Consider the following 12,590-nt stretch of genomic DNA (forward strand, 5'->3'; position numbering starts at 1 on the left):
AAGGAGATAGGAAGTGGTTCACAGACCAGGTGGTGACACATGTGGTTAAGCAGACACATTATAGTGCACAAGGACCCAGGTTCATGCCCTTGGTCCCCAGCTGCAGGGCGAAAACCTCATGAGTGGTGAAGTAAGATTGCAAGTGTCTTTCTGTCTTTTTCCCTCTCTATCTCCTCCTCCCCTTTTAATTTCTCTCTGTTTCTATCCAATAATATATAAGTAAAAAAATATTTATTTAAAAAAGAAAGAAAATGGTTCAGAATACTTCAGAGGTATAAGCCTAATGAATTACAGGCAAGGACATACCAAAAACCAAGGAGCATTAATGACCAAAAGAAGTCCAGTCTGGCACCAAAATATAAAGGTAATTTGCAGAGCTGAAATCACTAAATGTCAAAGGGAGCCCTGCTTGTAAAAACACAGCTGAAGCCAGGCAGCAAAGCCCTGAGGGTTGGTTTCAGATTAAAATCACATTTAAACAAGTATACACGCAATATGGAGCACAAACCAATTTAAGGAAAAAAGCGAATCCCTTAACCAGTTTAAGGAAAAAAGCTAACCCCTCTGCAGTGCAACATATGAACAAAGGGAACCCCAGAGACTACAAGACCACCACATGCTGGCAGAAAATAAGCACTACAATACATGCATAAACAGAAGTGTTGCAGAAACTACCAAACATGCCAGAGCTGACAGATAGAAATGAGATAGGACTCCAAGAATTGACAGCACATGGGGTTAAGCGCACGTGGCACAAAGCCCAAGGACCAGTGATCCTGGTTCCAGCCCCTGACTCCACCTGCAGGGGAGTCGCCTTATAAGTGGTGAAACAGGTCTGCAGGTGTCTATCTTTCTCTCCCCATTTCTGTCTTCCCCTCCTCTCTCCATTTCTCTCTGTTCTATCCAACAACGATGACATCAACAACAACTACAACAACAATTTTTTGAAAAAGGTCAACAAAAGGGAAAATACATAAATAAAAAAGAAAGAAATGATAGACATAAAGGGACTATCAGTGAAAGACTACAGGAAGCTCATTATAAGGACTCTTCAGGAGTCTAAGCATAGTATGTAGAAGCATATTTAAGAGTTGAAAGAATATTTCACAGGGCCGGGTGGTGGTGCACCTGGTTGAGCGCATATGTTAAAATGCTCAAGGACCCAGGTTTGAGTTCCTGGTCTGGAAGTGGTGAAGCAGAGCTGCAGGTGTTCCTCTGTTTCCCTTGTTATCTCCCCCTTCCCTGTCAATTTCTGGCTGTCTGTGTCCAATAATAAATAAATAAGGGGGGCGGCAGTATTGCAGCGGGTTAAGCACACAGGGCACAAAGGGCAAGGACCAGCGTAATGATCCCAGTTTGATCACCAGCTCCCCACATGCAGGGGAGTCGCTTCACAGGCAGTAAAGCAGGTCTGCAGGTGTCTTTCTCTCCCTCTCTCTGTCTGCCCCTCCTCTCTCTATTTCTCTCTGTCCTATCCAACAAAAACGACAGCATTAACAACAACAGCAACAATAATAATAACAATGATAAACAACAAGGGTAACAAAAGGAAAAAAAAAAAAGCCTCCAGTAGCAGTGGATTCGTAGTCCAGGCAGCAAGCCCCAGCAATAACCCTGCAGGTGAAAAATAAAAATAAAATAAGTAAATAAATAAATAAAAATATTCTAAAAAAAGAATACTTCACTAAGGAGTTAGGAAAACTAAAGAGTTTCAAAAAGAGTTCTCTAAGAAATTAAAAAAACATGGCCAGGGAAGATAGCATAATGGTTATGCAGACTGACTGTCATGCCAGAGGACCCTAAATCCCAGATTCAATCCCCCACACCACCAAAAGCCAGAGCTGAGCAGTGCTCTAGTGTTTCTCTCTTTCTCTCTCTGCATTTCTCGAAAAAAAAATAAATAAATAAAATATTTTTTAAAAACAGGAAAGAAGAGTTTAAGTCAGAGGTTAATAATCAGTTATAAATCATATATTTAAAAAAAAACTTCAAACTATTGCAGGAAGTGAAAAACACTTTGTTTGTAGTACAAGCTCAGGGAGAAAATATAGATTCACTCATAGAGAAAGAATATCTAGTTTAGAAGATGCAATTAGCCCATTCTTTCAATTTAAAGAAGAGGGTGAGGAAAGATTTAAAAATTCAGTATAGTCATAGAGTCCTTGCCATCTCAATCAAACATGAAAGAGATAGCACAAGTATCCAAATTGGAAAGGGAGAAGTTTAATAATCATTATTCACAGATGATATCTTGATATACCTACAAGACTCCAGAAACTGCCAAAAAAAAAAAATACTGGAAGTTATCAATAAATCCAGTAAAGTAGCACGTTACAAAATCTATACCCATAAATCTGTGGTGTTTCTCTACACAAAAGATGGGGTAGATGAAACATAACTGAAAGAAGCAACTCCATTTATTACTTAGCCCCAAAAGATAAACTCTAACAAAGGAGATGAAGAAATGTATCAAGGAAAACTATTAAAATAAATAGAGCATGACAAAAAGAAATGGAAGAACATCCCCCTATTTATGGAATAGAAGACTAGTTATCATGAAAATGTCAGTCCTGCCAGAACAATATATAGATTCAATGCAATCCTTATTCCTATTATAACCCCAATATTATGTTTCAAGGAAATCAAACACATTATCCAAAAATTCAAGTGGAACTATAAATAAAGAACAAATAGCTAAAACACCCCTGAGGAAAAGGAAGAAAAATGGAAGCATCACAATTCCCAACTTCAGTTTATACTACCGAGCGATAGTAATTAAAACAGTGTGGCAGCAAATCAGAAATGGATGTATGGACCAACTGAATAGGATAAAGAGTCCAGAAATATGTTCACACATGAACAGGAACCTTATACACAGCTGAGGGGCCAAAACTGCCCAATGGGGAAATGAAAATCTCTTTGATAAATGGTGCTGGGAGAACTGGACAGCCACATGTAGAAAAATAAAGCTAGAGGTTGGGCAGTGGCATACAGAGTTAAGTGCACATAGTACTGAGCACAAGGATAGAGGTTTGAGCCTCCAGCTCCCCACTTACAAAGGGGCAGCCTCACAAGCAGTGAAGCAGTTCTGCAGGTGTCTGTCTTTCTCTCCCCCTCTCTGTCTTCTCCTCCTCTCTCGATTTCTCTCTGTCCAATCCAACAGTAACAACAATAGCAACTACAACCATGGCACAACATTGGCAACCTTTGGGAGAAAATGGATGGAAATTGAGAAGACTATGCTTAGTAGCAGGGTAGATCCCTCTCTCCAGCATCACTAATCATTTCCATCAGGAACATTATCAGAAACTCTATTTTGAGCATTTCCAGGAACTTGCCCTCACAATAATGTAACAAAGAGAAGCCCAGCACTGTTACATTTGGCCAAGTGCCCACATTACAGTGCACAAGGACCCAGGTTGAAGCTGCTGGTCCCCAATTATAGGGGGAAAGCTCCACAAGTGATGAAGGAATGCATAGTATTCCATTGCGTATATATACCACAGCTTTCTCAGCCACTCATCTGTTGTTGGGCACCTGGGTTGCTTCCAGGTTTTAGCTATTATGAATTGTGCTGCTATGAACATAGGAGTACACACCTCTTTTTGGTTGGGTGTTATGGAGTCCTTGGGGTATAAAGCCCAGGAGAGGAATTACTGGATCATATGGAAGGTCCATGTCTAGCCTTCTGAGAGTTTTCCAGACTGCTCTCCACAGAGGCTGTACCAATTTACATTCCCACCAGCAATGTAAAAGGGTTCCTCTGTCCCCACATCCTCTCCAGCATTTGTTGCTGCTGTCCTTTTTGATGTATGCCATTCTTAAAGGAGTGAGGTGGTATCTTAGTGTTGTCTTAATTTGCATTTCTCTGACAATCAGTGACCTAGAGCAGTTTTTCATATGTTTGTTAGCCTTTTGGATCTCCTCTGAGGTGAATGTTTTGTTCATATCCTCTGCCCATTTTTGGATGGGGCCATTTGCTTTTTTGGTGCTAAGTTTGCTGAGCTCTTTATATATTTTGGTGATTAGTTTCTTGTCTGATGTCTGGCATGTGAAGATCTTCTCCCATTCTGTGAGGGGTCTCTCTGTTTGTTTAATAGTTTCTTTGGATGTGCAGAAGCTTTTCAACTTGATGTAGTCCCATTGGTTTGTTTCTGCTTTAGTCTTCCTTGCAATTGGGTTTGATTCATCAAAGATGTCCTTGAGGTGTAGGTGGGAAAGAGTTTTACCAATGTTTTCCTCTAAGTATTTGATTGTTTCTGGTCTGACATCTAGGTCTTTGATCCATTTGGAGTTGATTTTTGTTTCTGGTGAGATAAAGTGGTTCAATTTCATTCTTCTGCATGTTACAACCCAGTTTTCCCAGCACCATTTATTGAAGAGAGCCTCCTTTTTCCGTTTAATCCTTTGGGCCCCCTTATCAAAGATTAGATGTCTATAGGTGTGGGGTAAAGTAGACTTCTTAGCTTCTTTCAACCCTAAGATCCCTATTCACATCTGCTCTATTTCTACAGTTTGGTTCTTGTTCACTTATCATCTTGTACCACTTTGTATCATATAACACCTTTCAGTCACCAAGTTGCAGATGCTTCATGATTCCATCCTGAGTTCCCTGGGCAGACAACCTTACCGATGCGTCCTGGACCTCCACCTCCCCAGAGCCCTACCTCTATAGAGAAAGATAGAAACAAGCTGGGACATGGGTCAACCTTTCAACTCCCATGTCCAGTGGAGAGGCAATTACAGAAACCAGAACTCCCATCTCCTGCATCCTAAAAAAAATAATTTTGATCCATGCTCCCAGTAGGAGAGAAATGATAGGAGGATGATGACCAGAGGGCTCTGAATTGCAAATTCATCAGGATCCAGAGAGAGAAGAGAAAGGGAGGACATTTGGATGTAGTAAAAGTTGACTATGATTTGGAAAGGAAGAGAGGATGAGAGCATAGAAAAAATGGCAAATATATGCAAATATAGATAGCTAGTTGTAGAAATAATAGGTAACCCATACCTGAGACCTGAAGAGAGCTGCTATAGCTTACAATGGAAGAAACAGAGATACAGAACTCTGGTGGTGGGAGTGATGTGGAGCTGTAAGCCTGTGATTTTGTGAATCCATATTAACTCACTAACTTTTTTAAAAAAGAAAAATAAGCAAAGACTTTTGGAAGTAATAATAGGTGTAGGGGTGAGCTAGAAAGGAAGTAAAGGAAAAACCATTAAAAGATGGGAAATATATATATATATATAAAGAATCAGCCCATATCACTTATCTTTGAAGAATGACTACAGTTTCCATTGGAGAGGACAGAACACAAAACTCTGGTGTTGAGAAGTATATGGAATTATATCCCTATTACCATACAGTTTTGTAAATAAATACCAAATAATAAATAAATAAATAAAACCTTAGCCAGTTGCCAGGGTCCTGAGTTTAGGGTGGAAAGGATTAACCACAGCCAGTTGCTATGCAGTTGATCAGAAGAGGTCAGGTCAGGAACTAACACATATGACGTCCACAGCTAGGACAGAGTCAAGTGTATCCCATTCACCCCAAGCTTCAAGGAGTATTTATTTATAAAACTTAGGTTATTACATGACATTGTTCAGACATAACAGCAGGTGGTTATCCATTACATAGACAAAGATCAGAGTGCAGTTCTAAGGGAGAAGACATCAGGATATGGGTGTTTTTGAAATGATCATTATCCAAATGTCATAATGTCAGGTACATTCTTGAGACACCATAAGATATAGAGTTTATTCTAGTTATTCTGTGAACAATCTCTAGACCCTTCGGGCAGCAGCCAGACAGTCAGATATAAGGGTGATTTCTATGGATATCCAACCCTCTACTGACTGTGGGCAGAAGTCTCCAAAATATCCTGAATTTACTTTAGTGCAGGATTTTGTGATGATGGAATGGAACCTAAAATGGAGGTCTTATGGTTTATTGTTAGTCAAAAGAATGTACCTTGCATACAAATAATAAGCAAAGCATGCATCGCGCAAAGGGTTACAAAAGTAACAATCAGTAGGATACCTTTTTTTATTATATATATTTATTTATTTTTCCCTTTTGTTGCTCTTGTTTTTTATGGTTGTAGTTATTATTGTTGTTGTTACTGATGTAGTCATTGTTAGATAGGACAGAGAGAAATGGAGAGAGGAGGGGAAGACAGAGAGGGGGAGAAAAAGATACCTGCAGACCTGCTTTACCACCTGTCAAGCGACTCCCCTGCAGGTGGGGAGCCAAGGCCTGAACCGGGGGTGGGGTCCTTGAGCTTCATGCTACATGCTCTTAACCTGCTGTGCTACTGCCCGACTCCCCAAGTAGGATTTCTAATAATAAGTATCAAGAAGTCTGAGATCAGAAAACTTCAATAATCTATAAAGGAATGTTGCATGCTGCTTTGAAGTCTCGTTATTTGTTACTTCTAAACACAGTTGATAAGCAAAAGGATTGTGTATAAAGTAACCTTTATGCCAATTTTCCCTTTTTTTTACTGGGTTTTTAATAATTTCTGGTAGTGGTTTTATATATTGGTACAAGTATAATAACTACAGCAACATTCATGTCGTGTGTTATCTTACAGTTTCTGGATGAATGTAAAAGTACATATGTATTCATTTCTGGAACATAAATAACAAAATTTGAGTACCACTGAAACTAGATAAAATAGATCAGACATGCAAATCTAGAAATACATTCACAATTTAAGTACTACCCATAGTTGTTGTTTCATAAAAATGTGTACTTCTTTCAATGTTCAATGTGTATTCTTTGAAAATTCCTCCAATAAATGGCAACTTTGATTGGTCTCGAATTTTGTTGATATTAATATAATTAGTTTTACATTATTTAATACTCAACAGTTCTTCAGAGAAATTATTCCACTGTAGGTAAGGATTTCCAATTTCTCAAAACTTTAGCTCATAAGCAGATATTAAAATATGATATATAGGAAGATAAATATGGTTTGGACTAGTAGTTTAAGAATATTGTTGTATAACATAGTTTTCCTTGGAAAATTTCCTGGAATCAGGAGTATATCTCTTAAAATATGACTCTTTGTAGGTCTACAAAATACTAGAGAAGAAACTTTAATATTTTAAAGTAAAAGAAGAGCAGAAGAAAGATGAGACACTGGCATAAGCATAAAGGAGTTCTTGTGTATTAGCTTACTTGATAATCACTTCCTTCCATTAATCACACCAGAGATTGAAAGGATTTTTTAGAAGTAGGTACTTTTGGGGTGGGGGTATAACATAATGGTTATGCAAAGAGACTTTCATGCCTGAGGCTCTCAAGTCCCAGGTTCAATCCCCCACACCGCCATAAGCCAGAGCTGAGCAGTGCTCTGGTTAAAAAAAAAAAAAGAAGAAGAAGAAGAAGAAGAAGAAGAAGAAGAAGAAGAAGAAGAAGAAGAAGAAGAAGAAGAAGAAGTAGGTACTTTAGAGATAAAAATTTAACATGGCTATACTGTTACTCTGAACCCAAGTAAAATCTCTGTAGACAGAGTTCTTAATGATCAGGAAGATTTGGGGGAAAAAAACATTTTTAGGACATGGTCACGAATTTGTTTGGTCTTCACACCATAGACAATAGGGTTGAGAAAAGGTGGCACTAACAGGTACAGGTTGGAAAGGAGGATGTGGACATACGGTGGGATATGAGAACCAAACCTGTGTGTGAAGAAAGAGAAGAAGGCAAGGAGGTAGAACTGAAGGAAGACACAAATGTGGGCGATGCACGTATTAAAGGCCTTGAGACGTGCCTCCTTCTGAGGTAACTGAAAGACGGTGATAAAAATGCGAACATAAGATAAAGTAATAAAGATGATGTCAAAGCCTAAGATGGTGAAAGCAACAAAGAGACCATAGATCTTGTTGATCCTTATGTCTTCAATAGCCAGCTTCACAATGGCCATATGTTCACAGTAAGAGTGGGAGACCACTGTGGTTCTGTAGAGTTTAAGACGACACTTGATTAGTATCAGACACGGTGTAGCAAGAATGGCAGCCCTGAGCGTCACTCCAACTCCAATGCGAGTCACCAGTTGTTGGGAGAAAACAGTGGCATGTCTCAGGGGGTCACAGATGGCTACATAGCGATCTAGGGCCATTGCCAACAGGACACCTGATTCAATGGCCTGGAATGAGTGAATAAGCCACATTTGGAGAAGGCAGGCATCAAAAGAAATCTCTGGCAGATGGAACCAAAAGATGCCTAACATTTTGGGAAGAATGCAGGTGCTGAGTGCAATGTCTGTGGCTCCCAACAGGGCCAAAAATATGTACATGGGTTTATGGAGGCTGTTTTCAGACCTGATTATTAGTAAGAGCAGAGAATTCCCAAACACAGCCATGACGTACATGACAGAGAAAGGGATTCCAATCCAGCACTGCACTGACTCCAGACCAGGAATGCCAATGAGAGTCAGCACAGGAGGCCTGAAGACGGACCCATTGAACATGAGCATGGTGACTTGTTCTGTCAGATTCAGGAGTAGTTCAGTTGCTTCATCTTCTGTGACCTGGCAAGCCTTGGTCTATTATAAACCATCAATTAATTTAGCACAAAGTACTCTTGCCAGATTATTACTAAATTATCTCATTCTTCACAATATTTTGAATTATTGCAGTCTATGTCACACTGTGTGATTTGAAGATGCATTAAGGTAATTTTACACTTTCTTTTTTAAATCTTTTCTTTTTTGATTTCATCACTCCTATCACCAAATGTCCCCATCCCTATCACTTGCCCATATATAGCCACTATAATTCTCCCACCCACACTCTTAGAAATAGGTTGACCTTTTGTTTTGTTCACATTCATATACTCAGTTCTTTATATTCCACATATGAGGGGAATAATTCTGTAATTGCCCTCACCTTCTGACTTGCTTCATCTTCTCCATCCAATCTATTTTATCCCTAAGGACACAATCTCATCTTTTTTTATTGCTGAATAAAAATCTGTTGTGTAGATACCCCATCACTTTTTTTATCCAGTCCTCTGGTGAAGGACATTTTGCTACTGTGAATAAATCTGCTTAAGAACATGAGGGTGAATATATCCCTGTGAATCAGTGTTATTATCATATCTTTTGAGTATAAGCCTACTAGAGGAATTGCTGGCTCACGTCGCATTTCCATTTATATTTGTTTAAGGATTCTCCATACTGTATGTATTATAGTGGTTGCTGCACTTTACATTCCCTCCAGCAATGCAATAGAGTTTCTCTCTCAATTTTATACATTCATATAATGAGATATAGTTGCACTGTGATTTTTAGCTACCATCACTATCTTTCCCATGATGATGATTATTATTATTTTACCAGAGCACTGCTCAGTTCTGGCTTATCATGGTGCGGCAGGGGATTGAACCTGAAACTTGGAGCCTCGTGCATGAGAGTGTCTTTGCATAACCATTATGATATCTACCTCTGCCCTTCCCCCATAATTACTTTTCTAGGAGAGTTATTAAGATCTAGCATATTAAAATTGAAATGCTTATAATGCAGTGTAGTTGTCTGCTTCCTTTATGCGATGCTTTACATATATATTACTCAAATTCTGGTTACAAGCTTTTATACTTGAACCACAATAGTTTAACAATATATAATAATAGTTTAACAATAATATTTACCATCCTCCATCCCCTGGAAAAAAATCTCTTTTATGATAGTGCTTCATTATTCCACAAATAAGAAACAGCATGTAACATTTATCTTTTTTCTACCCTCTCTTGTATTGTATTCAAATTCCATTCTTTGCCCCTTCTTTCAGTCACCTATAAGTAATCATTATGATTCTTAACTCTGAGCTGTCATTTCTTCTTATTTATTTGTAATAATGCAGACTTTCTGTCAAGTGTAATACTTTGTCTACTTAAAGTCTCCTATATCTTAACTCCACTTCCTGTACTATCATGTCTGTAGTGATCCAAATACCCTTCCATACTTTGTTTTCCAAAGAACTACGTCTACCATCATTTACTGTCTTTGCCCCAGCTGGTCTACAGCACTACTTCTGAGATATTCACCTCCTGTGTTTGACTTACCGTTTCCAAATGGGAATTGTCTGCATACTGATCCCTTTACAAAAATTATTTCATTTTTCCTGGGGAAAACCTTGGGGACATTGGCCTGAGCAACAGCATGTGTTCACTTCAAAGGAGGTCTATACAGTTCTGGTGGACAAAGTCCAGGAACAACTTGTATGGCTGCCTGAAAGAAGGTCTGTACAGTTCCAGTGGAAAAAGTCAAGGGACAGTTTGCTCTGACCTTCGGACTCATTCACATGGGTTGGATAGAAGTCACTAGCAGACAAGCAAGGTTATGTTGACCTCAAGTGCAGGCTGCAGCTGGGTGAAGAAAAAGTCAACAAGAAGTTTTTGTTATGTCTTCACTGCTTCAATGAGTTGAACCTAGGACACTGTGCTATGTTTTGCTGTCTATGTTTTTCAACATAGCATCCTATTAGAAACAAAGAATATGAATTATCTTTGAAAGAAATCCTCCATTTCTACTAGCTGAGGAATAATATTAAATCCAAAGACTTCCAGGACTCGTCTGTGTAGTGCACAGAGCAGCAAGAGTGGAAGTCTTTTTGAAGCCTCAGTTAGTGAAGGATTTATGTTTTGCACAAGAGGAAATACCTGGGGGATTCGTGAAATACAATCCCTGATGAGCATCTGGCTTTATCTGGAGAAGAGGGAAGGAGACAGGAAACAGTTCAGAATATACTAGATTTGTTGTCGATAGCAACTTTGATTGTTAAAATCTATCACAAGCTTTTGATCTTGTTGGAATTGATAACCAAGTAGAAACATATGTTTTTTAGATTCTTAGGTGACAACAGTGTCCCACAATAAACTGAGTGAATCACTAATGTGTTAAACTAATAAAGGGCAATGAAAAGTTTTTAGGTACTCAAACTAATTAATTTAAACTTGTTGACATAGAAATACTTTTGTCATCTAATTTCAGTCAGAGAAGTATGAGTTTCTTCCTTGGACCCATACAATTCTATGACTTGGAGAAGTTCACCTTTGAGATTTAATATACTAGCAAAGTTCTTCCACATGAACTTTGATGACAACGATATTTCCTATATATGAATGAAACACACATGAATAATTATCCTATGTCTGCAGATCTCAAGTGTCTAATGATGAAGAAGCTACACTGTTAAGAGGAGTCCCAGTGTCCTGTGGTGGACTGAGACTGCACCTAATGGTGGCTGACCTACCTCAGTGAGAGAAATATTTTCCCTGTGATAATAACAGTCTTGTAAAGCAACGCTTTATTAAATTTCAATATAAGGGAGTCGGGCGGTGGCCAGCGGGTTAAGCACATATGGCTCGAAGTGCAAGGACCGGCGGAATGATCCCGGTTCGAGTCCCCGGTTCTCCACCTGCAGGGGAGTCGCTTCACAGGCGGTGAAGCAGGTCTGCAGGTGTCTGTCTTTCTCTCCTCCTGTCTTCCCCTCCTTTCTCCATTTCTCTCTGTCCTATCCAACAATGACATCAATAACAACAATAACTACAACAACAATAAAAAAAAACAAGGGCAACAAAAGGGAAAATAAATAAATATAAATTGTTTTAATTCAATTTAAAAGAAAAAAATTACCTGCATACAATCTTGCTTTCACCCTTTCTTTGTTTCCTGCCATACTCAGAATTCTGATAAAATAATGACATTTATTTTCAAAAATTGTAGTACCAGTCACTGTATGTATATCAATTTTCTAGTGGCATTACGTTTGATGACAGATTTTTAATAAGGTGTTTTGCAACTGAGTAGTTTTTCATTGTGTACATATACCATAACTTACTTAACCACTTATCGTAGACATTGGGTTGTTTTCAAATTCTAGATGTTGAGATATGATGACATCTTTTATTTTGTTGCATCCTGAGTAGAGATTGAAGAAATCATGTTAAGTGAAATAGCTACAAAAATAAGAGCAAATTTCCAGATATCCTTACCCACAGGTGAAACTTAAGAAATGAAATAAATGGAAGTACAGCATGTCATGTAGATTTAGCTGTGGAACACTGCAGAGGAGGCAAGGACTTTGAATGACAGATGTGGAAGGATGCTGAGAGTATTAGGAATTCATTTTCTTTACCTAATCTTGGATGGATTTTAAAGGAATCCTGTTAAACAAAATAAGATGGAAATAGAAAGATGAAGATGGGATAATTTCATTCATGGGCAGAATTTATGAAACAAAAACAAAGAGAGCAAATACAAAATATAATTTGGATTAGTAGTGTATTGCACCAAATACAAGAACTCTGGGGAACAACGGCAGAAAAGGAGTTTGTGAAAGGGAAAGTTTTGTACTATGTGGGCTTAACCCAGTGCACTACCACCCAGCTCCAGCTCCAGTGGTTCCCTATTCTTTATCCCTCTGGGAGTATGGACCAAAGATCTCTATGGAGTGCAGGGTGGGAGGTCTGACATCTATAATTGCTTCTCCACTGGACATGGGCATTGACAGTACAATTTCTTTATTAGATATCTGAGACATGAATTATTTTGCTTACCTCTTTGGTTAGACATTAGAAATAT

General features: G+C 38.6%; 1 protein-coding gene across 1 annotated transcript; it reads right to left on the minus strand.

Moving 5' to 3' along the window:
- Positions 1-7,532: 7,532 nt before the first annotated feature.
- LOC132534080 (olfactory receptor 52A5-like) lies at positions 7,533-8,483 on the minus strand. Its single transcript, XM_060177505.1, has one exon. It carries the CDS (start codon positions 8,481-8,483, stop codon positions 7,533-7,535), a length of 951 nt encoding a protein of 316 aa, XP_060033488.1.
- Between the last annotated feature and the right edge of the window lie 4,107 nt (positions 8,484-12,590).

This window comes from Erinaceus europaeus, chromosome 17, assembly GCF_950295315.1.
Source record: "Erinaceus europaeus chromosome 17, mEriEur2.1, whole genome shotgun sequence".
Lineage (NCBI taxonomy): Eukaryota > Metazoa > Chordata > Mammalia > Eulipotyphla > Erinaceidae > Erinaceus > Erinaceus europaeus.

Coding starts and splice junctions, on each gene's coding strand:
- LOC132534080 (XM_060177505.1), bottom strand. CDS start 8,483: ATGCTCATGTTCAATGGGTCCGTCTTCAGGCCTCCTGTGCTGACTCTC.